This window comes from Alexandromys fortis, unplaced genomic scaffold, assembly GCF_014885135.2.
Source record: "Alexandromys fortis isolate MF-2015 unplaced genomic scaffold, M_Fortis_MF-2015_v1.1 scaffold_460, whole genome shotgun sequence".
Taxonomy (NCBI): domain Eukaryota; kingdom Metazoa; phylum Chordata; class Mammalia; order Rodentia; family Cricetidae; genus Alexandromys; species Alexandromys fortis.
This window is the reverse complement of record NW_026068327.1, coordinates 140,269-167,593: the sequence shown is the minus strand read 5'-3', so window position 1 is coordinate 167,593 and position 27,325 is coordinate 140,269. Positions and strand designations below refer to the sequence as shown.

Below are 27,325 nucleotides of genomic sequence, written 5' to 3'. Positions count from 1 at the left end.
GACTCAGGAAACAGCTCAGACTGAGGCGTGCAGCAGGCCCAGAAGGAAGGAGGGGCAGTGGAGCCCTAGGAGGTGGCCTTGTTTGACCACAAGGGCTCTGAGGGTCTTTGCCTGAAGAGGGAGAGACCGGACCAGGGGCAGGCGCCTGGAATGCAGTCCCGGTCCCTGCTGCTGCTGTTGCTGCTGCTGCTGCCCAGTTTCTCAGTCATCCTGACCAGAGGTGAGGCAAGGCCAGAGGTGAAGGGGTGGGGAGATGCTTAGTGAGGTCGGGGAAGGGGGCTGTGCTCTGAAGGAACACTGGAGGAGGGAGATTCTGTAGGAGCCACCTGCGGGGAGCGCTGACTGCCCCAGGGGCTGCTGAGACCCAGGCTTTGGGCCTGGTGCCAGGGGTGGTGCTGCTGTGGAGTGGAAAGGAGGGTGCCCACCCCCAGAGAGAGGGCTCTTGGTGTGGGACAGACAGGAGAAAAAGCTGACCGCTTGTTACAGGGAACAGAGGAGCGAGAAGCAGGACATGGAGACATAGAAGGGACCACCAGGTCCCTTTCTGTCCAGCTGTCCCCACCCCCAGTGGCTCACTGCTGGCCTTTCCTGAAGGAAATCCCTTAGGCGTCTCAGCCATTCACCTCCCAGAAGCACCCTTGTCCTCCTAATCCCAGTTGTCCTGCTTCCGGGGGATGGAGAATAAACAGGAAGGGGGCTGTAGTAATAACAGAGTCGTGAATGAAAGAGCTGGGACGGTGACCATGTGGAGCCCGGGACTGGGGTGTGGTGTGATGGAGGATGGCAGAGAGCACCGAGCTCCGCGCACCCGCACCGCGCACCTGGGCCACGTGGGGGCTGCTGGTCACTGGCCTCTAAGGAGCACCCGCCACTCCTCCTCTTGTTTCCTCCCCAGAGCTTCTGTGTGGAGGTTCCCCAGAACCCTGCGCCAACGGAGGCACCTGCCTGAGGCTACCTCAGGGACAAGGAACCTGCCAGTGAGTGTGGTTCATGGGAGTGGGAGCCACAGAGGAGGAGGGAGAGCAGGAAGAGGGACGGCTGGCCTGAAATGTCCCTTTACCCCAGGTGTGCCCCTGGATTTCTGGGTGAGACTTGCCAGTTCCCTGACCCCTGCCGGGATACTCAACTCTGCAAGAATGGGGGCAGCTGCCAAGCCCTGCTTCCCATGCCCCCAAGCTCCCCTAGCCCTGCTTCTCCACCGGCCCCCAGCTTCTCCTGCACCTGCCCCTCCGGCTTCACCGGAGAGCAATGCCAAGTCCATCTGGAAGACCTCTGTCCACCTTCTTTCTGTTTCAACGGGGGCCACTGCCATGTCCAGGCCTCGGGCCGCCCACGGTGTTCCTGCGAGCCCGGGTGGACAGGTAAGCACCCAGGGGTGTTTAGGCCAGCACCTAAGGAAGGGTGCGTCAGTCAGTCTTCTGGATGCCGCGACAAACACCAGGCAAAAGGGTTTGTTTCGGTTCAGCCTGCCGGTTCCACATCATGGTGGGGGAGCCATGTGGCGGGAACAGACAGGAAGCAGGGTGCTCTTGTTTCATGTCTGTTGCCCTGATAAACACCTGACAAAGAGCAGCACAGGGAGGAAAGGGTTTGTGTGGCCTATTTTTCCACGTGACAGCCTTTATGGTGAAGTCAAGGCAGGAACCCAGAGCTGTCAGTCACACGGCATCCTTGCCAGCTTCTTCTCACCTTGCTCCCTCCCTCCTGTCTTATAGCTCAGGTCCTCACCTAGGGAATGGCGCTGCCCACAGTGGGCTGAGCCCGCCTACATCAGTGACAGACATGCCCACAGGCCAACCTGATCCAGGCAGTTCCTCAGCAGAGGCTTTCTTCTCAGGTGATCCTAGACTGTGGCAAGTTGGTAGACAAAAGCAGTCAGCATACAGATGAACGCTGATGCGCGGCTTGTTTTCTTCTTCTTATGCAGTCCAGGACCCCAATCCAGGGAATGGTGCTGCCCACTTTTAGAATAGGTCTTCCCACCCCGCTTAACCCAACCTAGAAACCATCTCGCTACACATCTTCTTCTGGCCTCTATGGGTATCAGGCACACATGTGGTGCACAGACATACAAACAAAACACCCGTACACACACACACACACACACACACACACACACACACATATGTAAAATGGAAAAAGGGGGGAAGAAAAAGAAACTGGGTGGGGACAGTTGGGCACCTGCTGCCGGTGCTGCCAGCCTGGGTTCAGTCCCTGGGATCCACACCACACAGTGGAAAGAGAGGAACAAAAGAACAGAAAACAGCTGGAGATAACAGTTCAGTTGTAAACAGCTTGGCTGGTGTGCATGGATCGCTGCGTTTGCTGCAACAGTGCATGCTTCAGCTGCGGTGGCATACACACCTGAACCAGAAAGTAGAGGCAGGATCAGAAGTTCAAAGTCAGAGCAGACACTCTGGCACATCTTTAATCCCAGCACTCAGAAGGCAGAGGCAAAAGGATCTCTATGAGTTCGAGGCCAACCTGGTTCCAGGACACAGCAAGTTCTAGGATAGCCAAGGCAGTTTAGAGAGACCCTTTGTCAAAAAAGGAGGAAGAGAAGTTCAAAGTCATCTTCAGATTCGTGGTGAAGTGAGTCCTTGCCTTAAAGAAAACCAAAAACTAAATAACAAGAAATTCACTCAGAGAGGCAAAGTGACCCAGCAGGGTGGCTCCGAGGCTTTTCACCTCCCCCAAGAAGGTCGCTGCAGGGAACCCAAGTTTTCCAGGGTCCGCTGATTCGTAAAACTCCATTGTTAGCTATGTGTGCTTTCCAAAGTAGAAGATATGAAAGTATAATCACAACCCTTGTGACATACAGCAAAACTGAGGCAGGGCATGGAGCACCAGGAGGAAGAGAGCTAGAGAGTAACGGGAGAGAGACGGGAAAAGAGGGCAGAGCGTGTAGCGCTTGCACATGGACCGCCTAGCAAGCTTAGCTGCATAAACTACACCCAGCTTCGCCCGAAACAGCCCCTGCCCGCCCCACCCCTGTGCCCTGCTGCAGGTGAGCATTGCCAGCTCCGAGACTTCTGCTCAGCCAAGCCCTGTGCCAATGGAGGCATGTGCCTGGCCACATACCCCCAGATCCAGTGTCGCTGTCCGCCTGGCTTCGAGGGTCACACCTGCGAACGTGACGTCAACGAGTGCTTCCTGGAGCCAGGACCCTGCCCTAAGGGAACTTCCTGCCATAACACCTTGGGCTCCTTCCAGTGTCTCTGCCCCGTGGGACAGGAGGGGCCGCAGTGCCAGCTCAAGAAGGGACCCTGCTCTCCTGGAAGCTGTCTCAATGGGGGCACCTGCCAGCTGGTGCCAGAGGGAGACGCCACCTTCCATCTCTGCCTCTGTCCCCCAGGTAGTGCCTCCCGGCGGCTCTCCTGTACCCCTCTCCCTGAGCAGGGAGGGTCCTCTCCCCTGGGTGGGCTCCATTGCTGTTTCCATGATCCTGTCAGGTTTCACGGGCCTGGACTGCGAGATGAATCCAGATGACTGTGTCAGGCACCAATGCCAGAACGGGGCCACCTGCCTGGATGGGCTGGGCACCTACACCTGCCTCTGCCCAAAGACCTGGAAGGGTGAGTCGTTCCGAGCAAGTGCGGGGTGGCGGCAGCACCCCCTCCCTCCATCCTCGCGAGGCTCCCAGTGCCAGCCCCCGTCCCCTCTCCTGTCCCCTGCAGGCTGGGACTGCTCTGAAGATGTAGATGAGTGTGAAGCCCAGAGTCCCCCTCGCTGCAGTAACGGTGGCACCTGCCAGAACTCAGCTGGGGGCTTCCACTGCGTGTGTGTGAGTGGCTGGGGTGGCCCAGGCTGTGACGAGAACTTGGATGACTGTGCACTTGCCACCTGTGCCCTGGGATCCACCTGCATTGACCGCGTGGGCTCCTTTTCCTGCGTCTGCCCACCTGGACGCACAGGTGCAGGCAGAGGATGTGGGGGTGGGGACATGAAAGGGGAGAAAGTCCCTGGAGGGCCACACGGAGTCCCAAGCAGCCTGCAAGAGCCTTGCCCCTCGGTCTCCCACAGGCCTCCTGTGCCACCAGAAAGACGGGTGTTTGAGCCAGCCATGCCATGGCAATGCCCAGTGCAGCACCAACCCTCTGACAGGCTCTTTCCTCTGCTTATGCCAGCCTGGCTACTCGGGACCCACCTGCCACCAGGATCTGGATGAGTGTCAAATGGGTGAGGGTTCCCCTGCAGAGCCCCTCTGAGGCCAGGCCTCTGTGCTCAACAGAGGACACAGCAGACGGTTTATTAAGTTGAAAAACTAAACCAGGCATGACTTAGTGAGACGTAATCCCACGTGCCTGTAACCCCAGAATCCATGGCACTGAAGCAGGAGGAGCCTCAACTACACACTGAGTTTCAGGGCATCCTGGGATGCATGAGACTGACTCAGAAGAACAACAGGCAGGGCTGGTGAGGTGGTCCATGGTTAAGGGACTTGCCACACAAGCCTCAGGACTGGAATTCAGATCCCCAGAACCCACACAGGCAGCAAACACCAGGTGGGCATGAGGGCCCATCTGTAATTCCAGCCTCCGAAGGCAAAGACGGGGGCTCCCCCAGAACAAGCTGACTGGATAGATTAGCCACACCTACAACGTCCGGGTCTGATAGACCCTGCTTCAGTGAGCAGGGGTGGGGAGCAGCCGAGGATTCCCAGCCTGCACCCTCACATTCACACATTGGGGCTCACCCACACTGAGTGCCCACACATGTGCAAACATGTCGTCACACAAATGCATACCACACACACACAAATGGAAAAGATAGATAGAGGAGATATAGGTATAGATATAGAGATAGATATAGATATAGGTATAGATAGATATAGATATAGATAGATAGACAGCAAAAGCACAAAAGGCTTATTTACTTTGGAGGAGTCTTGACTGAGTTCAGCTCTTAGCCCAGTGCTTAACCCTCCGGACCCCACAGGTTGTCCCTGCCTGCTCCATTATAAACACACAGCCCCCTTCCCCGTCAGTCCCCAACACCTCCCCTGACACCTTGGCCTCCTTGTCCTTCCACCCCTGGCCTCCGTGGATCTCAGCTCTCCTCTCCTCTCAGCCCATCAAGGACCCAGTCCCTGTGAACATGGCGGCTCCTGCCTCAACACCCCTGGCTCCTTCAACTGCCTCTGCCCGCCTGGTTACACGGGCTCCCGCTGTGAGGCTGATCACAACGAGTGCCTGTCCCAGCCCTGCCACCCAGGCAGCACCTGCCTGGACCTACTTGCCACCTTCCACTGCATCTGCCCACCAGGTACAGCTGGGCGGGGTCATGGGTAGGAGAGACGGAGAAGTAACTTAGGACTGTTGGGGGATCGCCTAGCCCGAGTGACTGGCCTGGCGGCAGTTTCCCCAGCATGCTTCTTTCTCTCCCCATGTCCCAGTTAAAACTAGGGAACCCAAGGCCCCTAGGAGAAGGGCGGGCTGCCCTGTAATGAGACTGTGCCCTGCGTAATTCAGGGGCAGGGTTTGCCACCGGTTTCACGATCAAGGAGTGTGTATCCTGGTCCGCTGTACATAGCGGCCTGGCCAGAGAGGACAGAATGACAGCGCATTTGCCTGTCATACCAGCCCAGAACCCCCCCTAATTACACACTCTCCCTCAGAGAGGTGGAGCGTGAACCCTTGGCATTCTACACGGGTGGAGCGCTGGAGCCGGTGCGATAGGGAAGGAATGCGCACAGCTGCCCACACTTGTGCCTCCATGCGAGGAGGAGAAAAAAATGCTCATTGCATCCCCAGCTCATAAATTAAAAAGCTGGACACTGAGAGGTGGAGTGAGACTTCTCCAAGGTCACACTGTCAGTGAGGATCAGAGCCAAGATTCAAACCCTGGGCTTCAACCACCCACCCCCTACTGGAAGCCAAGCAGCCCCCAAGCATCATGGCTCAGGCCACACACAGACCATGCACAGAGATGCAGAAAAACTGCTTCCAAGGGACAAGTTACAGGTAGCAAGAGGGGTCGTGACAGACTCCCCAGGAAAGAGGAGGGGGCATGGAGGTCAGAAGGCTGACCATGAGACCGTTGAGACGAGGGTGAACTTAAAGGTGAAAAACAGGGCAACTCTGCCACTGTAATGTCTTTATTCAGATCCTCCTCCTCCTCCACCATCACCATGAGACCAGCAATAACACCATCACCGTCACTACCACAGCTACCACCATCATGACCATCATTACCATCATCACCAACAGCACCACAACCACCTCAATCATCACCAGCACTACCACAATGACCACCGCTACAATCACAACCATCACCACCACCATCACCACACACCTGCCAGGATCCCTGCTCCCCTGGCACAGAGGCCTAGCTAGTACACAAGGGCTAAATCATCCTCCAGAGAGATGCCCACTTTTCCACTGTACTTCAAGAATCTCAGGCTGGGCAGTCCACCAGGAGAGCCCCACCCTCTAGGTACACAGAAAGGGCTTCAGACAGCCGTTCCCCTCAGCCCTCTGCAGGTATCCTGCTCCCAGAGCCTTCAGACCTGAGGGAAGCAGTTACACCCCCAGAGCAGCTAAGACTCGGGGCAGCACTGGGCACAGCACTGGGGGACAGCACTGGGAACAGCCCTGGGGACAGCCCTGGGGACAGCCCTGGGGACAGCCCTGGGGGACAGTGGCACTCTGCAAGTCCAAGGCAGAGCTGCTGCAGAGCCCAGGTGGCCCAGGCAGAAAGCCTGGCTGCCGCTGGCTGAGCCTGGCTGAGCCCCCTTCTCACCACGTCTGTGTCCTCAGGCTTGGAAGGGAGACTCTGTGAGGTGGAGACCAATGAGTGTGCCTCTAACCCTTGTCTGAACCAAGCTGGCTGTCACGACCTGCTCAATGGCTTCCTGTGCATCTGCCTCCCTGGTAGGTGAAGAGTCCGGTCCAGGGAACCTCCAGAGCCCAGCATCTCTTTGACGGCTCCTCCCTCTCCTTTTCAGCTCCCCAGACTCTTCCATCACAGCCCTAAATCCTCCCTTGCTCACTCCCCACCCTCACCCCTGCCCTGACAAGTCACTCTCCTTCCCTCTGTGTACCCCCCCGCACTTTGGGTCGCTGACTGGCTTTGGCTGGGCCTCCACAGACACAGAGAATGTCTCCTCCCCATGCTAACACGAGACAGCTTCTTTCTTTATCCGTGCTGGGGAAGGAGGCAGGGCATGAGTGCCTAAGGTAAGCACTCTACCTCTGAGCCACACCCCGCAGCCCAGGCGCCATTACTACTCCCTAGCTCTTTCACAGGGAGAAATGAGAGCCCGAGGGAAGCTGGGTAGCTTGCCCACAGCCCAGCGGCATCATAGCCAGCAGGGGCTGAGCTCCACCCTATCTGTATCGCTTCTGTTGCCCCGCTAGCACCCTGAGTCTCCTCAGAAAACTCACTTCTGTTCACGCTGCGCCTCCCTGCGTGACCGTGAGCACCCTCCGTTCCCGCCCCCTCCCCTGCCAGGATTCACTGGTGCCAGGTGTGAGGAAGACGTGGATGAGTGCAGCAGCGCCCCCTGTGCCAATGGGGGGCACTGCCGAGACCAGCCTGGAGCCTTCCACTGCTAGTGTCTCCCAGGTAAACTGAGGCTCAGACCCTGGGGGGAGAGGGCCATCGGTGCAGTCTCTGACCCTCGCCTATGACACAGGCTTTGAAGGACCACACTGTGAGACTGAGGTGGACAAGTGTCTGACTGATCCCTGCCCCACGGGAGCCAGCTGCATCAATCTCGAGGGAGCCTTCTTCTGCCTCTGCCACCCTGGCTTCACAGGTCAGGAGACAACGGAAAGAACGGGGAGGGTGTGTGAGCCTGCTGGAGATAGGGAAGAACCCACTGGAGGTGTGTGAGCCCGCTGGAGGTGTGTGAGCCCGCTGGAGGTGGGGAAGAGCCTGCTGGAGGTGTGTGAGCCCACTGGAGGTGTGTGAGTCAGATGGAAGTGTGTGAGCCCACTGGAGGTGTGTGAGCCCACTGGAGGTGTGTGAGCCCACTGGAGGTGGGGAAGAGCCCACTGGAGGTGGGGAAGAGCCCACTGGAGTTGGGGAAGAGCCCACTGGAGGTGTGTGAGCCCACTGGAGGTGTGTGAGCCCACTGGTGGGTGTTTGATGGTCCAGATATGAAAATGGGATGAGAATAGCAGCCCTTAAACTAGTCAGGGCAAAAAGCACTTACAATGAGCTGCAAGTGTGGTTCAGTAGCAGAGACCTTGCCAAGTATGCACGATCCGTGCTCCAATCCCCAGCACCACAGGAAATGGTACGTTAAATAAGAGGCTAAATGCGAGCAACTGTAAACCTGACAACCTGGGTTGAAAACTCAGAGTCCACATGAAGGTGGACAGAGACAACAACCGGTCAAGTTATCATCTGGCCATGTACCACATGCCTGCCAACACCACACACAATACACACCATAAACACACACATACATACACCAACACACACACAGACACACAGACACACACCATACACACACACATATCATACACACACACACCCCGTACACACCATACTCACACACCATACACACACACCATATACATACACATACCGTACACATATACACACACCTTACACACACCATACACACACAGACACACCGTACACACACACACCATACACACACCATACACATACACACCACACATATTACACCGACACACACACATCTTAATTAATTAACTAAATGTCACAGCACCAGACCCAGACGCAAGACTGGCACAGCTGTGGTTGTCAGGTGGCTTTACCCGATGCAGGGTGAGCATCTTTCCTGCTGACCACGGCTGAGTGTCGGAGAGAATGCAGGGGGTCCTAGGTCAGGGCCCCTTGTGGGTCCTAGGTCAGGGCCCCTTGAACCTTTACTCCACTGAGACCCCTTTCCTCTCAAGAAATTTGCATTCAACCTCAAGCCTATAAGTATATGAAATAAATATATAAATCAAGCGTGCCTTGATAACAAACCATAAAGATACTTTAAAACATTTATGATATACATATAATTTTACCATTTGTTAAAGACAAAGAGAAAATGTGCAGACTGAGGTGGATTTGATTGCTTGTCGAAGACAAGACAACCAGGAGCTAACCGAACTGGATGCTCCACGCTGAGGACCGACAACAGGAAAATACCGTCTTTGGCTTCCGCCATTAAACCGACATAAGAAACTAGAGGATGGGAAACTCCGTGTGGACAGTAAAAACACCGCAGTTTACAACACGCAATAATCTCGCATCTGAGCTGGGTGTCGGGGCAGCCTTGCAGCTGTCTGTCACTGTGGAGCAGCGACACCCGGAGTAGAAAGTGGGGTGTTTTGTGCATTCCTAACCAAGGCCGCATGCGGCTGCACGGTCAGGCATCTCAGACTCACGCTGCTCTTAAATTTTGAAGTTTTGGTTATTGTATGTTAGAAAAATTTTACTGTTTTCAAAATTCTTGGCAACTCCTACATTCAGTTATGAAGCCCCGTGTCTTACCATGGACTGAAAATGGCAAGGCTCCCTAGACGAAGTGACCCTGAGGGCAGAGCAGCTCACTGAACAGGAGATAGCGGCTCTGAGCTGCAGGAGACCCAGAGCTGGGGAAGGACCAGGGCAAGGACAGCAGAGACCCAGAAAGGACAGGAGCATGAGGAGTGACCTTTGACCCTCAGGACGAACAGGGGCTTTCTTTCCTCTCAGACTCCTCTCCCACCCACACCCACAGGCCAGTTTTGTGACGTTCCCTTGTGCACCCCCAACCTGTGCCAACCTGGGCAGCAATGCCAAGACCAGGAAGACAGAGCCCACTGCCTCTGCCCTGATGGAAGTCCCGGCTGTGTTCCTGCCAAGGACAACTGCACCTGCCACCACGGCCATTGCCAGAGGTGAGAGCCGACCGCCATGCCCTCCTTCCCATCAGCCCCAGCTAGGACAGAAGACAGCAGGGGGCGGGGTGCAAGCCGGCGGGATGTGGGATGTGACCCGTGGGGGAACAGGAGGGAGATGGCAGCATCCTTGCGGAAACGAAGGGAGGCACAGCTGATGAGTGGCACCTATGGAGGGGACCGTCTGAGCATCGTGAAGGTGGCTGAAGACGGCTAGAGGGCAGAGCAGGGAAGAGAATGACTACCAGGACTGCTCGTCTCTGTTACCTAAACAGCTGCTGGGCATCTCTGCGTGGTCACTTCCCGACACAGAACAAGCCAGGAGTGTTATCACAGGACAGTAGCCCAAGTAAAGGCAACTGGATTCAGGCAGCCAAGGCTGCAGGCAGCTAGATAGTAGGTTTTGTGGCTGACCTGAGCCACAGGAGACCCTGGAGAGAACAGGATAGGGTTGAGGGAGAAGAAAGGAAAAGAAGGAGAGAGAGAATGTGTGTCCACTTGATAGGTCCCTCCCCTTTTTTGTTTGTTTGTTTTTTTGAGACAGGGTTTCTCTGTAGCTTTGGAGCCTGCTCTGGCACTAGCTAGCTCTTGTAGACCAGGCTGGCCTCAGACTCACAGAAATCCACCTGTCTCTGCCTCCCGAGTGCTAGGATTAAAGGTGTGCACCACCACTGCCCCCCTTGTTTTAAGCTTAAAAAAAAAAAGGAGTGGGGCTTGTAGAAGTGGCTCAGTGGTTATGAGCACTGGCCACTCCTGCAGAGGACAGGGGTTTGATCCCCAGAATCTATATTTTGGCTCACAGCCAAAACACCTCCAGTTCAGAGAATCCAGCATCCTCTTCTGGCCTCTCTGGCCTCCACAGGCACTGGACACACACATAGTGCCCAGACCTACATGCAGACAAACTCTCACACACATAGAAACAATAGGTAAACTAGGTCCTTAGAACGGGAACAGAAGGCAAACAAGAGTAGGAGCCAAAAAGGAGATGGTCTTAGGGTCCAGTCAACAAGGCAGGAGGGAGAGATGGACCGTTCCCTTTTCTTTATGATCAGATCCTCGTGTGTGTGTGATGTGGGCTGGACTGGGCCAGAATGCGAGACAGAGCTTGGGGGTTGCATCTCCACCCCCTGTGCCCATGGGGGAACCTGCCACCCCCAGCCCTCTGGCTACAACTGTACCTGCCGCACGGGATACACAGGTGAGTCTCTCCCTATACCGTATACACTCCAGCCTGTTGCCTCACAAACCAAAGCTGTGGCTAGGCCCTCTGGAGGAGAAGAGAGTGTGGGCTGCGGGGGACATCACAGGTGACTCCTGGGTAGAAGGAAGAGGTCAGGGGACAGGGGATTTTAGGGCACAGGTGAGAAAGGAGATGAAAAGCAGAAAGCAAGAGTTTCAGAGTTGCCTGTTTGTTCCCTCAGGGCTGTCCTGTAATGAGGAGGTGACAGCTTGTCACTCAGGGCCCTGTCTCAATGGTGGCTCCTGCAACACCAGCCCTGAGGGCTATTTCTGCACCTGTCCTCCGAGTCACACAGGCTCCCACTGCCAAACCCTTATCGACCACTGTGTGTCTGGTGAGTTCTGTCCTGGGTTCTGAACCACAGCTAGGGACAAGCCCAGGCAGGTCACGTGTGTGTGTGTGTGTGTGTGTGTGTGTGTGTGTGGTGTGTGTGTGTGACATTGCTTTGAAATTTTAACCGGGCCCCCAAAAAATACATATATATATGTGTGTGTGTATGTGTCTGTGTCTGTGTGGTGGTGATGGCGCAGGACAGGCTCCAAAGTTACAGAGAAACCCTGTCTCGGAAAACCAAAAAAAAAGATATTTTAACTGGAGACTGGGGATACAGTTCAGACGGTAAAGGGCACACCTAGCATCCATGAAGCCTGCTCACTTGTAACCCCAGCTGTGGGGGCTGGGAGTGGAGGATCGGGAGTCCACCCTTGGCTACATGTCCAGTTAAGAAATGGCTCACAGGGTCAAGCCCTAGCCACCAAGCCTTAAGCCTGGAGTTCAGTCCCCAGGACCCTCTGGTTTTAAATAACTAACTGGACATCCCTAAGCTGTACTGGTGAGCGGCAGACCACCTCTTTGCTGTGTGACCAAGGTCACTGGCCAGGTTACAGGCGTGGAACCCAACCCCTCACAGACTCCTCTCTCTAGCCTCGTGCCTCAATGGGGGTACCTGTGTGAACAAGCCTGGCACTTTCCTCTGCCTCTGTGCCAGGGGCTTCCAGGGGCTCCGCTGTGAGGGGAAGATCAAGCCCAGCTGTGCAGACAGGTGAGCACAGTGTGAGACCCCCAGTAGGAGCGGAGGAACCCTCAGCCCCCCATTTCCTCTCCACCTCTCCTTGAGCTCTAGGCTGTCAGGGCTCCCCATCCTCTGGATGCTCCTCCTCCAAGGAGCTGACCTACATTTCCCCACAACCCAACTTGTTACCCCGCATTACACGCTCCCCATCTCCCAGACCTTCCTACCACACCGTCTCTGTCTTCTCCAGCCCCTGCAAGAACAAGGCGACCTGCCAAGACACACCTCAGGGTGCCCGCTGCCTCTGCAACCCTGGCTATACAGGAAGCAGCTGCCAGGTGAGGTGCAATCAGCCAGATATGCCAAGTGGGAGAGGCTGGAGAGCTCCAGCTAGCGGGGTTTTGGGGACTAAGGGGTGGGCAACAGGGAACCTGGGACAGATGTCCACACGAAGGGACGTGCGGAAGTCTAGGGATTAGCTTCTCACTTGGGTGTGAGGTGAAGGCAGGAAAGCCAGGCAGGGTGGTGCACACCTGTCATCCCAACACTTGGGAGGCAGAGGCAGAAGAATCAGGAGTTCAAGATCAGCCTCAGCTACATGACAAGTTAGAGGCCATCTTGAAGTAGATGAGACCTTATCCCCCACTCCCACCCAACACCCCAAGAAAGTCTGAGTATTGGGGTAAGCTGGACGGATTTCTGATGCTGGAGACTGTACTGGAGAGGATATCGGCTCAGCCCATTTGTAAGCAAGTCTTCTTAGAAATGAGAGGGTTTGAGGGAGCCACAGCTGGCAGAGGCTCCTCTCTGGGTCTCAGAAGTGCAGGCCTTCCTGTCTCATAGTCTCTTCCAACCCCCAGACTCTGGTTGACTGGTGTGCCCAGAAGCCCTGCCCACACACTGCGCGATGCCTCCAGAGCGGCCCTTCCTTCCAGTGCCTGTGCCTTCAGGGATGGGCAGGACCTCACTGTGATCTCCCTGTGTCCTGCCAGAAAGCTGCGGTGAGCCAAGGTACCAGCCCCTGGACCAACGGGGGAGCAGAGTGCTCCCTTGTCCCAACCCCCCCCCCCAGGGCAATCGCGGAGCTATGTCACAGACAAAACAACCAAGAGAAGCTAGAGAGATTTATCCCACAGTTCAGTACACAGCGCACCCTCACACAGGTCTGCTCTGTGACTACAGTCATTCCCAACAGCCAAGGGGGCCACAGTTTAACACAGCAACTAGCAGCTTGTCTCACCGGAGCCACGCAGTTCCACCCTGGTTAGAATGCCCCTGGGATGAACCAACACAACCCAACAGCACCGACATCTCTCCTTGTCAGCCTCTCTGTGTCAGCCCCTCCACTTCCACCCAACTTAGATCCCTCCCTCCTGTCTGTCTCCCCAGGCGTGGAGGTCTCTGACCTGTGCCAGAATGGAGGAGTCTGTATCGACAGCGGCTCCTCCTACTTCTGCCACTGCCCTCCTGGATTCCAGGGCAGGTTGTGCCAGGACAGAGTGAACCCCTGTGAGTCCAAGCCGTGCCAGCACGGGGCCACCTGCGTGGCCCAGCCCAATGGCTATGTCTGCCAGGTAAGAGGTCTAGAGGGGTAAAACAGGACAGCGCGGTCGAGTGGGTGAGAACCGAGTTCACCCAGTCCCCTCTTTGACCCACGCACCCAACCCCCCCCCACCAGGTCAGGCCATTCCACCGCTACCTCTTTTCCCTTCTTTTATCTGTCTGTCTATCTATCTATCTATCATCTATCTATCTATCTATCTATCTATCTATCTATCATCTATCTATTTAGAATTCTACCTTGATATCTACATCAAACTCCTACAACCCTGGCCTCCACATTTGTTCTTCTGCTGGTTCAGTCTTCATCCCACTGCCAAGGGGAACTACTAAAACAGAAGCTGGCCTGTCCCTCCCTCATTAACACCTCCAGGGACAGCTTCTTCCAAAGTCCCGCAGGACTGTCTTCCCCCTGTCCTCAGGCCACACCTGCTCCTGTCCCGGCTTGTCATCCTTGTCATGTGCTTGTCCTATCCCCTACCCCACCACACACACACACACACACACACACACGGCCCCGCTCATCATCGTGTCCTTGTCCCGTTGTCCCCCCTCCTCCCTGACACACACACACACACACACACACCCCACCATGCACTGCTCACTGCTCCATCTACTTCTCACACACCCAAGGGGTCCTGCCTTTGAACCCCAGGCTCTGCTGCTGCTATGCCCAGAGCAGCCTTTCCCTGCCTTGCCTCTTCCACCGCAGGGTGGCCTGGAGGCCCTTGCCCCCCCCCCCCCCCCCATGTCCCGTGTTTCTCAGAGTTGGAGGAGGGCTTCTCCTCATTGGTCCAGGCCACTACCCAGGAGAGGAAACACTGGGACTAAAGAGCAACCAATTCAAACCCTGTGCTCAGAAACACACGTTTTTAAATCGTGTGTGTGAGTGCTTTGCCTGTATGTATGTGCGTGCACCACATGCATGCCCAGCACCTATGGAGGCCAGAAGATTCAGATCCCCTGGAACTGGAGCTGCTGACAGTTTTGAGCTGCCATGTGGGTGCTGGGAATTGAACCCAGGCCTCTAGAAGAGCAACAAGTGCTCTTAATCATTGAACCTCTCCTGCCTCTAAACACAGATGCTTTTTTTTTTGGACTGGGTTTCACTGTGTAGCCCTGGCTGGCGACTGCCACTAGTCTGTAGACCAGGCTGGCCTCTGCAGCCTGAGTGCTGGGATTAAAGGCTTGTGACCCCATGCCCAGCAAAGAAATGACTTTTGTTTGTGTTATTTACCTTTGTGTTCTTAACTGCTGACAGCCTCTCCAGCTCCTCACCCCTGCTACCCACCCACCCACCCCACTTCTGGCCTTGAACTCACTGCTTCGCTTTGGATGACCTTTATCTCTCCTGCCTCCACCTAGTCAGGTGCTGGGATTACAGGTGTGCACCCTACTTTATAGCTATGGGGATCAAACCCAGGATCATGTGTATTCTTAGTTAGGGTTTCTGTTTCTACGTGAATGACAATGGGCGCAATAAAGAAACCGAAATAACCACCTTGTTCTAAGCTGCAGAGGTTGTCTCCCAGGAAGCAAGAAGTGAGGGGGTAAATGGGAACTGAGAAGGGGGCCTTTGAGAGGGGCTGGCTTGGGAGTAGGGACAGCGGGAGCGCTGACCCTGACCACAGACACCAGAGCCTACTGAAGGGCCACAAGTTCTAGTCAAAGGTAAGGAGAGTGACCACCTGCCCTGCCCATTTTAGCAGGCAGGAACTTTCTTTAGCCTCTGAGGGAAAGGGCACGACCTTGGAAAAAGGCCTTTCTTGGGGGCCTAGATGCTGTGGAGAGCCACCAGGTCCAGACAACTCTTTTTTTGGAGGGTTTTTTTTTTGTTTGGTTGGTTTTTGGTTTTTTGTACAGGGTTTCTCTGTAGCTTTGGAAACTATCCTGGAACTATCCTGTAGACCAAGCTGGCCTTGAACTCACAGAGATCCACCAGCCTCTGGAGTGCTGAGATTAAAGGCGTGCTCCACCACCACCAGGCTCCACCACTCACCACAGCTGAGAGTCCTACATCTTGATCAGCAGGCAGCAGCAAGAGACAGGGAGCCACTAGGCCTAGCCTGAGTTTCTGACACCTCCAAGCCCACCCCCTAGTGACGCACTTCCTCCAGCAAAGCCACTTCTGCTCCAATGTGGTCACTCCCTACCGGCTTTTGGGGGGGGGGGCATTTTTATTCAAACCACCACACAAGGCAAACACTTTTCCCACTTAGATATGTCTCCCAGCATCGCCATATACGAACATTTTCAGACAAAGAGAAGCAGGGTGGGGCTAGGAATGATCCTGTCTCAAAAATGAAGAGAAGCACCCTCACTATTCCCCTCCACGCCCCCATGAAGCGCCCTCCACGCATTCCCACAGCCTCTGGAGTCTCTGTAAGTCCATTTTCTCTGACTCCTCTCCGAAGCCTCCCTTCTGGCACAGAACTTGTAACTTTGCCTCACAAAGGAAAAACCGCAGTGTGGCTCTGGGCAGCTCCAGTCTTGCTTTGATCCTCGCCCCTGACAAGGCCGTGTGGCTTTCGAAAGTATCTTCACCTTTTGGCAAACCGTTTCATTATCTGCGGAGTGAGGATTAAGAGATTTAGAGCTGCTAAGGGAACGGTGTGATGTGATACCGATTACACAATCAGCACTATCTCTCTGTCGACCAAACCTCACCACCTTGCTACCCTCCCCTTCTGTACTACAGAAGACACTGCCTGGCGGGGGCGGGGGGGGGGGGCTCAGCCAGGAAAGCACTCGCGCACTTGCCTCAAAAGCCTGAAGATCTGAGTTCAGATCCCCAAAACCCGAGTACAAAGCTGGGCTCAGCAACACATGACTGTAATCCCGATGAGATGGAGGCAGAGACAGGCAGATCCTGGGTCAGCTAGCCTGACCTGACTGACAAAGTTCCCAGCCAATGAGAGGCCCTGTCTCAAACAAAAGATGGAAAAGCCCTCTGACCTACACATGTGTACACATGCATGTACACACACATACGCATGTCACAAGCAGGTATTCAGGGGACGCTTAACAAATCAATGAGAGAGGCTGGTGCATAAGTTGGTAGGGAAAAGAATGAGGCAGTGCCCAGTGTCACTTGTTTGGGACCGAGGGCTAAGCTCTGTCACGGAGGAGTAGCATGTCATGTTTAAGGCAGGCTGTGAGGGATGAGGGGTGCGACCGTTGACGGGGAGGCCGGCGGACTGCTTGAGCTCAGCTCACCCAGTGTCTCATCTCCGTGTCTCCAGTGTGCCCCCGGCTATGAAGGACAGAACTGCTCCAAAGAACAGGACGCTTGTCAGTCTCAGCCCTGCCACAACCACGGAACCTGCACCCCCAGGCCTGGAGGCTTCCACTGCGCCTGCCCTCCAGGATTTGTGGGGCTGCGCTGTGAGGGAGATGTGGACGAGTGTCTCGACCGACCCTGCCACCCCACGGGCACTGCAGTCTGCCACTCTCTAGCCAACGCCTTCTATTGCCAGTGTCTGCCTGGACACACAGGTGAGGCCTGGGGTCTCTGGGGCACAGCAAAGACCGGGAACACCCAGACAGTCCCTCGCCCTCTGCCTCCACACCTCTCCCCAGAGAAGGTGCCCCAGCATCCTCTTGCCCACATAGTGTGTGCTGAACCAACTGTCAGGAGTAAGTCAAGACAGAGGCAGTGACTGAAGCCAGGTGTGATCTCCAATCTTGCCCCCACCACAGGCCAGAGGTGTGAGGTGGAGACAGACCCCTGCCAGAGCCAGCCCTGCTCCAATGGAGGGTCCTGTGAGGTCACAACAGGACCACCCCCTGGCTTCACCTGCCACTGCCCCAAGGTAAGTGCTGCAACCCCTGTTTCTCTCTAAGGTAAGAATGCCAGAGCCAGAACCCTAGGGCGGTGAGCAGGTGAACCCCGGAGATAGGATAACTGGAACCAAGTTCACAGTGGTTCTCAGAAACAGGGGAAAGGCAATATCAGAGGGCAGCGGTGGTGCAATTTATCCTCCCTGCACTTGGGAGGTGAGGCAGGAGGCTCAAGAGTTCAAGGGCTGGAGAGAGGACTCAGAAGTTAAAAGAGTTCAAGGCCATCCTTGGCTATGGTGCAGTGGAGGTCGGTCTGGGCTACACAGGACTATCCCAAAAGAACAAAATGAAACAAAACCAGCCTTTCCTAGAATGGCTTTAGACAAGTTCTTTTTTTTTTTAAAGATTTATTTATTATGTATACAACATTCCTTGCATGTATGCTTGCTTGTCAGAGGAGGGCACCAGATCTCATTATAGATGGTTGTGAGCCACCATGTGGTTGCTGGGAATTGAACTCAGGACCTTTGGAAGAGCAGTCAGTGCTCTTAACCTCTGAGCCATCTCTCCAGCCCCTAGACAAGTTCTTTAAACTCTGTGTGGGACAGGCGCCAGTGAGGGCAGGAACTGGCTGAAGCCTCCCTTGTGACAACAGGCTGTATCTTCCTTCATTATCCTAACATAACACTCAGGAGCCAAACCCCTTCCTCTGCTTCTGCCTTCCTCCTTTTACCCTGGGAAGGAAGAGGAGAGCTTGCAACCTCTCCCAGGACACAGCAAGTGGTCAACTGCACTAGCCGATTAGTCTTCATGGGCCCTGAAACTGAGCATGGCTGCACAGCCCCACTTCACCCATTCCCACCACCATGGATGTTGCAGCTACGTGTGTGGAGTTAGCAGGGGCGTAGCTGCAACATCCATTACAACGGACTTGATGCAGCCAGGCGGTGGTGGCGCTCGCCTTAAATCCCAGCACTGGGGAGGCAGAGGCAGGCAGATCTCTGTGAGTTCAAGGCCAGCCTGGTCTAAAAGAGCTAGTTCCAGGACAGCTAGGACTGTTACACAGAGAAACCCTGTCTTGAAAAAAAACAAAAAATAAAATAAAAATTGACTTCATGCTCTCTGAGGCTCCTCTTGCATGTGACAGTCTAGAGCCCTCTGTGCAGGGTTATCCCCGGCGCTTGCTTCAGGAAGACTGACTGATACAAGGTTCTTTTGTATTCTCTCCTCTCTGCCACAGGGTTTTGAAGGCTCCACCTGCAGCCACAAAGCCCCTTCCTGCGGCACCCATCATTGCCACCATGGAGGCCTATGTCTGCCCTCCCCTAAGCCAGGCTCCCCACCCCTCTGTGCCTGCCTCGGTGGCTTTGGGGGCCCTGACTGCCTGACACCCCCAGCTCCACAAGGTTGTGGGCCCCCCTCGCCCTGCCTGCACAATGGTAGCTGCTCTGAGATCCCCAGGTCGGGCAATCCTGGCTTTCGATGCTCCTGCCCTCCTGACTCTCCAGGGCCCCGGTGTCAAAGGCCAGGGGAGAATGGGTGTGAGGGCCGAGGTGGTGATGGGGCTTGTGATGCTGGCTGCAGCGGCCCAGGAGGAGGCTGGGATGGAGGGGACTGCTCCCTGGGGGTCCCTGACCCCTGGAAGGGCTGTCCCCCCCATTCCCAGTGCTGGCTTCTTTTCCGGGATGGGCGGTGCCACCCACAGTGCGACTCTGAGGAGTGTCTGTTTGATGGCTATGACTGTGAAACCCCTCCAACCTGCACGTGAGCCTGGAGCCTGGGAATGGGGTGGGATACGGGCGGTGGGGGGACATACATGCCTGAGCTACAGGATGACCACACTGGACTCCAGGGAGTGTCCGTGCTAAGAAAAACCCTGGGTTCCAACCCAGGGATGGAATGACTGACAGTGGGGGGCACAGCCTTTGTCTGGACCCCTGAGAGCTCTGACAGGGTCTCGGGCTTCAGCTTCCCTTCCCCAGACCTTCTGCCACAGAAAACCTCCCCTGGCAACCAGCACCCCCAGAGAAAGGGTCTTGGCCCTCTTTCTGGGAGAGGGCAGGATGAAAGGTCGGTCTCAGGACACTGTGTTTGGCCACCAGAGAGCCAGAGGTAACGGAGAGGCAGTGAATCTCTGTGAAGAGCCCTGAGTCCATCTCTCCTCTACACGCAGCCCAGCCTACGACCAGTACTGCCGAGATCACTTCCACAATGGCCACTGTGAGAAAGGATGCAACAGCGCTGAATGCGGCTGGGACGGGGGAGACTGCAGGCCAGAAGACGGAGACGCGGAGTGGGGGCCCTCCCTGGCCCTGCTGGTGGTGCTGAGTCCCCCAGCCCTGGAGCAGCAGCTGCTGGCCCTGGCCCGAGTGCTGTCCCTGACTCTGAGGGTCGGGCTCTGGGTGAGGAAGGACAGCGATGGCAGGAACATGGTGTTCCCCTATCCAGGGACCCGGGCCACGGAGGAGCTGAGCGGAACTCGGGATTCCACTTCATGGGAAAGACAAGCCCCTCATACCCAGCCTCCAGGCAAGGAGCCAGACCCCTTTGGTGCTGGGTAAGCAGAGATGGAGGGGAGGGCCAAATGTTAATTATTTAGATGAAGTAGGAGAAGGGGAGCAGGGGCCAAATGGGGGTCCCTGAAGTGCCTCTTCTCCAGGTTTGTGGTGGTGATGGGAGTGGACTTGTCCCGCTGTGGTCCGGAACACCCTGCATCACGTTGTCCCTGGGACTCCGGGCTCCTGCTGCGCCTCCTTGCTGCAATGGCCGCAGTGGGGGCCCTGGAGCCCCTGCTGCCTGGACCCTTGCTGGCTGCTCACCCTCAAGCAGGGACCAGTAGGTGACCCTACCACTCCCCTTGACCTTTGTGCGTACCATCTCTGGTAGAGATCAAAAAGTGAGACCCAAAATATTGTGTGGGGAACTTGGTCTCCCTAACACCTCCTCTGAAACCCCTGGGACATGCGTTCAGTGGTCTCCCTATTGCCCTAAGAACTTTTACTAACCTCTGGCATAGTCCTACAACCCACCTTGGGCTCCGGCTTATTAAAAAACAGTAGGTAGCATTCCTAACATATCATATCATACGGCACCCTAAGCATTTTACCGTTAACACATTTACCTGAGACGGGTGAGGAAACTGAGGCAGGAGACACTGGCCCTGTCTCCCTGAGAATGCGCCCCCTTTGTAACTGTCTGTCTCCTACCACAGGGCCACCTACCGAGCAGCTTCCCTGGCCTGTTCTGTGTTCACCAGTGGCTGGGGTGCTTCTCCTGGCCCTTGGGGCTCTCCTTGTCCTCCAGCTCATTCGGCGGCGGCGGCAACGGCGAGAACATGGGGCCCTGTGGCTGCCCCCTGGCTTCATTCGAAGGCCTCGGACACAGCAGGCACCCCACCGGCGGAGGCCCCCGCTAGGCGAGGACAGCATTGGTCTCAAGTGAGACTGGGGAGGGGAATGCCTAGGGTGCTCAGAAATACTGCTGCAGACCTGGAGGGTTTCTGGATGCTGGAGATGCTGATGGCTCTAGCCTATATAATTAACCCCTACCTACTCACCCCCTCCAGGACGCTGAAGCCAGAGGCAGAAGCAGATGAGGACGGAGTAGCCATGTGCTCGGGCCCTGAGGAGGGAGAGGAGGTGGGCTGGATGAAAGGTTGGGGTGGGAATGACGTAGAGGTGCCAAGGCTGGGGTGGGAATGGAGTGGCACGGAGGTGCATTGGCCGTGCAAAGACAACTCTGTGGCCTTCACTACCCTTTGCTCTTGCCCCAAGGCTGAAGAAACAGCCTCGGTCTCCAAGCGCCAGCTCTGGCCACTGAACAGCGGCTGTGGAGAGCTCCCACAGGTAGCCATGCTGACACCGCCTCAAGAGTGTGAAACGGACACGTGTGGACCTGGTACACAACCAACCTAGAACCCCAAAAATTCCTAGTGACCCTTTTAGAGGCAAAGCCCATTAGTATCCAAACTGGAGTCTTTAGAACAGTGGCTCTCAGAGCCGGGACCTGGGACAGAACAGCACCATGAGGAGATGTCAGGAATAAACTCAAACTCTCAGCAAGCTGCCGTGCGGAGCAACCTAGCCAGCCCTCTAGGCAAGTGCGCCTCAGGTCCAGGCCTGAGAGCCTTGGAGAACGTCCTGCTCTTGTTCCTGCTGAACTGCTAAATCAAGAGCTACATGTGCTGCCGAATGCCTTTAATCCCAGCACTGGGGAGGCAGAGGCAGGCAGATCTCTTGTGAGTTTAAGACCAGCCTGGTCTACAGAGTGAGTTCCAGGACAGTCATAGCTACATAGTGAGACCCTGTCTAAATCCCCTTCCCAACCCCTCCCCACCCAAACAAGAGGCAGAGCTTGTCTAACGGCTGCAGTTCTCCTGGCGGCCAAGTGTTCTTGTGTTCTTTCATGTGGCCTTGCACTCATTCTCACCCACAGATGGGGTGGCACCCCTGATGCCTGCAGTCTTCTGTGAGCCAGTGGAATCCACGATCGTCCAGGGGCCGTGGCTGGGAAGTCCTAAACCCTGGAAACCACAGCTGGATAGAGGGGCCTGCCCTCAGGCTCATACTGTGGGCACTGGAGAGACACCCCTGCACCTGGCTGCCCGATTCTCTCGACCAACCACTGCCCGTCGCCTCCTTGAGGCTGGGGCCAATCCCAACCAGCCTGACCAGGCGGGGCGCACCCCACTTCACACTGCAGTGGCTGCTGATGCTCGGGAAGTCTGCCAGGTCAGCCCTCACTGGGGTCCCCACATGAACTAGCAGTAAGCTTGCAAGTAAAATGGAGAGGTCTTGTCTAGGGTCTGACAAGGAGGAAACTGAAACCCACGATCTGGCAGGTAGCGACTGGAGAAGGTTGAAGGGCCTACCATATAATCCCAGCACCGGGGAGGCAGAGGCAGGCACATCTCTGAGTCCCAGGCTAGCCTGGGCTGCATAGTGAGACCTTGTCTCAAAACCAAACAGACAACAAAAGCATGAGGGGCCTGGTCTAGAAGTCCATGGTAACCCAGGGATCACAGGCTCTTTCTGTCTCCCCAGCTCCTATTGGCTAACAGATGGACTGCCGTGGATGCACGCACAGAGGACGGGACTACACCTCTGATGCTGGCTGCCAGGTTGGCAGTGGAGGACCTGATTGAAGAACTGATCGCAGCCCGAGCAGATGTGGGAGCCAGAGATAAAAGGGGTATGGTGTGTGCTTCCGAAATGTTGGGCAGAGCGGGAATGAGGTGAGGTTCAACTAACAGGCACAGCAGGGATTGACTAGAGGTACGAGTGAGTTTCCCCTTCGCCGTCAACTACACATTGACACATCCTCAGTCCGTGAAACTGGGATGTTAGAAGTATCTGCGGGAACGGGATGGGGATATCCCGGTCCCACCGGTCCAGAACAATACCCATTGTCCCTCCCGCGCGCCGCTGACGTCACCAGGGCAACGCTTGCCGCCGACTGTCGGTTGCCAAGGCAACGCTTCCCTCCTCTCTGAGAAACCCAAGTAGTCGTCCCGTCCCCCACCCCTCATCACCAAGGACAGAACCCGTGGGAAACTGGAACGCAGGAGTCTGGCCCCCACCTGCGGGGTAACCGGCTCCCACGTGGTGCCCTAGGAAAAACCGCCCTGCACTGGGCCGCGGCTGTGAACAACGCCCGAGCGGCCCGCGCCCTCCTCCAGGCTGGCGCTGATAAAGATGCCCAAGACAACAGGGTGAGCCCCTGCCGCAGACGCCCCGCAGAACAAGCCGAAAGCACGGGAACCCCGCAAGCTCACGGGGGGGGGGGGCAGCGTCTGGCGGGAAGGGACAGCACCCGGTGGGCGGGGACTCCCTGACCGCCCCGCCCTCGGGCTTTCCGGTCCCCGCCCCGCAGGAGCAGACGCCGTTGTTCCTGGCGGCGCGCGAAGGAGCCGTGGAGGTGGCGCAGCTGCTGCTGGAGCTCGGGGCGGCCCGTGGGCTGCGGGACCAGGCCGGGCTGGCCCCGGGCGATGTGGCCCGGCAGCGAAGCCACTGGGACCTGCTGACGCTGCTGCAGGGGGCGGGGCCGCCGGAGGCCCGGACACACGCACGCACCGCGCCGGGGGGCGGGGCCGCGCCGCGTTGCCGGACGCTGTCGGCGGGAGCGCGCCCGCGCGGGGGCGGAGCCTGCCTGCCGGCTCGCGCTGGGTCCGTGGACTTGGGGGCGCGCGGGCGCGGGGGCGCGGTCTACGCACGCTGCCGGAGCCGGTCTGGAAGCTCCGTAGAGCCGCCCTTGCGCGGCCGCCGGTTTTCCGCGGGCTCCCTTGGGCAACACGGGGCCAGGGCAGCACAGGATGACTGGCCTCGCGACTGGGTGGCCCTGGAAGCCTGCGGCTCCGCCCGCAGTGCGCCGATCCCGCCTCCCAGCCTGACCCCGTCCCCGGAACACGGATCACCTCAAGTTGCCTGGGGTCTTCCAGTCCACCAAGATGTGCCCTTAAACCCGGGTGGAGAGAGTTAAAACTAGGCAGCTGCACGGAGGGAAGGGAATGACGGACATTCCGGAAGACTCCAGACTTAATAAGCGCTGTGCTCGCTTGTCCTCCCTGTAGAAGATGCACAGCCCCGGGAAGAGGATTTAGGATCTCCGAGTGACACACATCGAGCTTTCCCTGGAAAATAGAGCAGCTACAGGAGAACAAAGTGGACTTTGAGAATCCCTAAACTGGAACCAAAACCTGTGGGCAAACTGGGTGTAAAATGTTGGTGGCGCACGCCTTTAATCCCAGCCCTCGGGAGGCAGAGGCAGGTGGATCTTTGTGAGTTCGAGGCCAGCCTGGTCTATAAGAGCTAGTTCCAGGACAGGCTTGAAAGCTACAGAGAAACCCTGTCTTGAAAAACTACAAAAAAAAAAAAAAAAGTGTCTTGTGTGTGGCTTCCCAAGGGGAGCTAATGCACTTCACTGCCCACTAGTAGCCGGCAAATATTTATTGAGCACCTACTATGTGCCAGGCGTATGGATGATGAGCGGTAACCAGTGGCCGCCTCAGCTGATGACTCCTTGACCTCCCTCTGTGTCCCCCCCCCCCCGAAAACGGTGCAGGGATGAGGCTTTGCTCTCTAGCCTCTGCTATCTCAAGAACCCCAAACTCGTGATAATAAAGCTGATTTAAAGTGTTACTCTGTCCGAGGAATTGGACTGTGCATAGCGTTTGGGAAACTTCTACGGAGGTTAACTATAAATTAAGGGCAAACACAACTTGGGGATCCCAGTTCATTGGGGGAATCATCTGAAAAAAGAGAGTCTCTACTAGTCAAATATACAAGGTGATAGACACTGTGTCCCTCACCCAAGGGCATTTAGCTCTAGCCAGAGATGCCTAAGGTCTCCTGAAGTTGCGTTGCAGCCTCAAGGCTTTACCTCAATACTGATAAGCCTGTGATGTGCAGCCAGGAGGCCATTCTGGAAGAGCACCAGCTGCCATTTATAGAGTATCGGCCACAGGCCCATTACAGTCAACACTTCCTAATTCTTATGAGGCCACTTCGCCCTTTCACAAACTGAAGCCCGAAGATGTCATTCACCTACGAAGGCTCCAAGCCACTCAGCTCTAAGTTCACACGGCAGGTGGCCATTTGAAGACCCCAGGTGTTGATCCCGCTCCCTCTTGGGACTAAGCAGAACTGGTCAAAAGCCAAATTAAGTTCTGTATTCCACTCTCAGGAGCCCAGGGAAGTCTTCGCCCAGCCTTTGTCTACACCAGCTCAGCTGCCAGTGAACTGGTCACACTCGGATCCCCTCTGTGATGCCTGAGGGGAGGGCAGCGATCACCAACTCCCAGTCCCTGACTACTTCCTGTGTGTAGGGCCACTGTTAGGACCCAAGTACGTATTTGAGAGCAGTGCACCCTGGATCCAAACCTTCCTCTTCCTTCTAGAACCACACCTTTCCCTGACCCAGTAAGTCGAGAGAGGAGGTGAGAAGAGCCAAATCCTACATCAGAATCAGTCTTAGGGATGGAAGGAGCCTAGTCTGGGGGAGGGGGAGCCCAGTCTGGGGGAGGGGGAGCCCAAAGAGTGAAACCACTTCCTGTTAGAGCTAGTTCCGGTGTTGACAGAGAAGAGCAGCAGGGGAGGTGGGGATGGAGGGAGCAGTGTGGCAGGTTAGAGGGGCTACTGAGGCTCTGGAAACGAGTAGGCCAGAGTCTGTCCCTGTGGGGAGCCTGCTCCACTCCTGCAGCTGGACTTCTTCCCAGTCTCTGTCCTCCCCTGGGGCAAGAGAGGTCAAACAAGCTGTTTGGGTGGGAAGAGAGAATGGAGGAAGTTGACAGAGATGGGCGGGGCCCATGGGGGGGGCTGACCAGGAACCCAGCTTTCTGCTCAGTACCCAGGCATCCAGCCCCCAGCTCACCCCCCCACCCCTTCCAGCCCCCATTCCCCTCAGGAACCCAGGTTCCGGTCCTCCTTCCAAATTCCAGTCACCCCTCCCCCATCAGTATCTCTTCCCAAGACCAGGGATGGAGCCCGAAAGACCCCAGGAAGAAGAGGATGGTGAGCAGGTGAGCTGGGTGCCGGGGTGGGGAGGCCAACACAGGGAGAAGGCCCCGTGAAGACCTAGAGAGGGATGCACACAGGAGACTTGGAGAACCTGGGGCACACTGAGGCAGGAACAGAAACACGGGAAAGGGGTCACTGGCCTAGCCCTCTGCCCACACCTCCCCCTGACTGGTATGGACATGTCTTGGCATCAGGGTCCCCCGAAAGATGATCAGGGTTGGCCCCCTGTGAACTCCACCACTCGGCCTTGGCGATCTGCTCCTCCCTCCCCTCCTCCTCCAGGAACCCGCCACACAGGTACCCCACCAACCCTGGGAGATCCTAACCCATTCCGTTTCCCAGTGTACCTGCTCACCCGCCAGTCCCTCACCCACAGTCTGTCAGCTCACCTGTCCCCACCCCTTGCTACTCCACTCTGCCACCGTCTCTGGGTCTTAGCCCTTCTCCCTCCTCTCCCATAGTCCTGGGCCCCCGGTCGGGCTCCCTGCTCTCCCTGCAGACCGAGCTCCTTCTCGACCTGGTGGCTGAGGCCCAGTCCCGCCGCCTAGAGGAACAGAGAGCCACCTTCCACACTCCTCAGGTCCCCCCAAGCCTAGCCCCAACCCCACCCCGGCTTCTTGAGGACAAAGAACAGCTCTACAGCACCATCCTTAGTCACCAGGTAACGTCTTTTGTCCCTTGACCAGCCTCTACTCCCCTCATCGCCGGCAGAGATTTCCTATCTGCCCTACACCAGCCCTAGCCCGCTTACCCAAACCCACCACCCGACTACCACTGCCCTCTTCCTCCACATCTCTAGTGCCAGAGGATGGAAGCCCAGCGGTCAGAGCCGCCCCTTCCCCCCGGGGGACAGGAGCTCCTGGAGTTGCTACTGCGAGTTCAGGGTGGAGGTCGAATGGAGGAGCAGAGATCCCGGCCCCCTTCACACACCTGCTGAGACCTAACTCCCAACCAGCCCTTCTCTCTGGGACTCAAAGCTGGGCCACCCGGCATATCTTCAACCCTGTGTGGCAGGGGTACCAGAAACCAGAGACTGAAGACCCGGCAGTATTCACCCCCCACTTCCCCAGGGAACTGGACTTGGGGCAAGTACTCTCTGACTTTGAAAATAAGCAAGGTAGGGTGGACACAGCTCTATCCTGAGCTATCAAACTACTAAACAGGGTGTGAGGGCTGAGGCCTGCCCCTTTCTGCCTAGTAAGAAAAAAAAAAAAAAGATTAAGACAACTGTCCGCCACTAGCACCCCAAGTCCGAAGGCAGAGGGGCCCAGAGGCCTTAGCCCCGCCCACCCCCCTGCTGCTGAGTCTGTCTGATGTTTTGGTTGTATGAATAAATATAATTCCCCTCTGGACTGAAGACTGGTGTCTG

At 56.4% G+C, this 27,325-nt stretch overlaps 2 protein-coding genes across 6 annotated transcripts; both read left to right on the top strand.

Moving 5' to 3' along the window:
• Window positions 1–24,579, top strand: Notch4 (notch receptor 4). Its single transcript, XM_050132812.1, is given in 30 exon segments — window positions 1–220; window positions 896–977; window positions 1,066–1,361; window positions 3,008–3,355; window positions 3,453–3,575; window positions 3,678–3,914; window positions 4,024–4,179; window positions 5,071–5,265; window positions 6,759–6,872; window positions 7,453–7,566; window positions 7,637–7,759; window positions 9,689–9,848; window positions 10,904–11,049; window positions 11,273–11,425; window positions 12,016–12,133; window positions 12,354–12,441; window positions 12,964–13,114; window positions 13,493–13,677; window positions 16,906–17,158; window positions 17,363–17,475; window positions 18,684–19,207; window positions 19,617–20,000; window positions 20,103–20,278; window positions 20,655–20,880; window positions 21,009–21,081; window positions 21,217–21,340; window positions 21,878–22,173; window positions 22,486–22,633; window positions 23,056–23,153; window positions 23,315–24,579. Coding segments are annotated over 30 exon segments (5,880 nt in total). The 5' UTR covers window positions 1–150; the 3' UTR covers window positions 23,921–24,579.
• A 762-nt stretch (window positions 24,580–25,341) lies between these two features.
• Gpsm3 (G protein signaling modulator 3) lies at window positions 25,342–27,308 on the top strand. Of its 5 annotated transcripts, none has more exons than XM_050132816.1 (5): window positions 25,342–25,359; window positions 25,910–25,958; window positions 26,151–26,253; window positions 26,418–26,617; window positions 26,756–27,308. In XM_050132816.1, exons 2-5 carry the CDS (start codon window positions 25,917–25,919, stop codon window positions 26,891–26,893), a joined length of 483 nt encoding a protein of 160 aa, XP_049988773.1. In that variant the 5' UTR covers window positions 25,342–25,359; window positions 25,910–25,916; the 3' UTR covers window positions 26,894–27,308. The 5 variants fall into 5 exon arrangements, with proteins under 5 accessions (XP_049988773.1, XP_049988772.1, XP_049988774.1 ...); XM_050132815.1 differs by having other exon boundaries at window positions 25,359–25,376; XM_050132817.1 differs by lacking the exon at window positions 25,342–25,359 and adding an exon at window positions 25,520–25,562.
• Window positions 27,309–27,325: the final 17 nt, after the last annotated feature.

Coding starts and splice junctions, on each gene's coding strand:
- Gpsm3 (XM_050132813.1), top strand. CDS start 25,746: ATGGGGGGGGCTGACCAGGAACCCAGCTTTCTGCTCAGTACCCAGGCA. Junction 25,959..26,150: donor AAGAAGAGGATGGTGAGCAG/GTGAGCTGGGTG, acceptor TCTTGGCATCAG/GGTCCCCCGAAAGATGATCA. Junction 26,618..26,755: donor GCACCATCCTTAGTCACCAG/GTAACGTCTTTT, acceptor CCACATCTCTAG/TGCCAGAGGATGGAAGCCCA.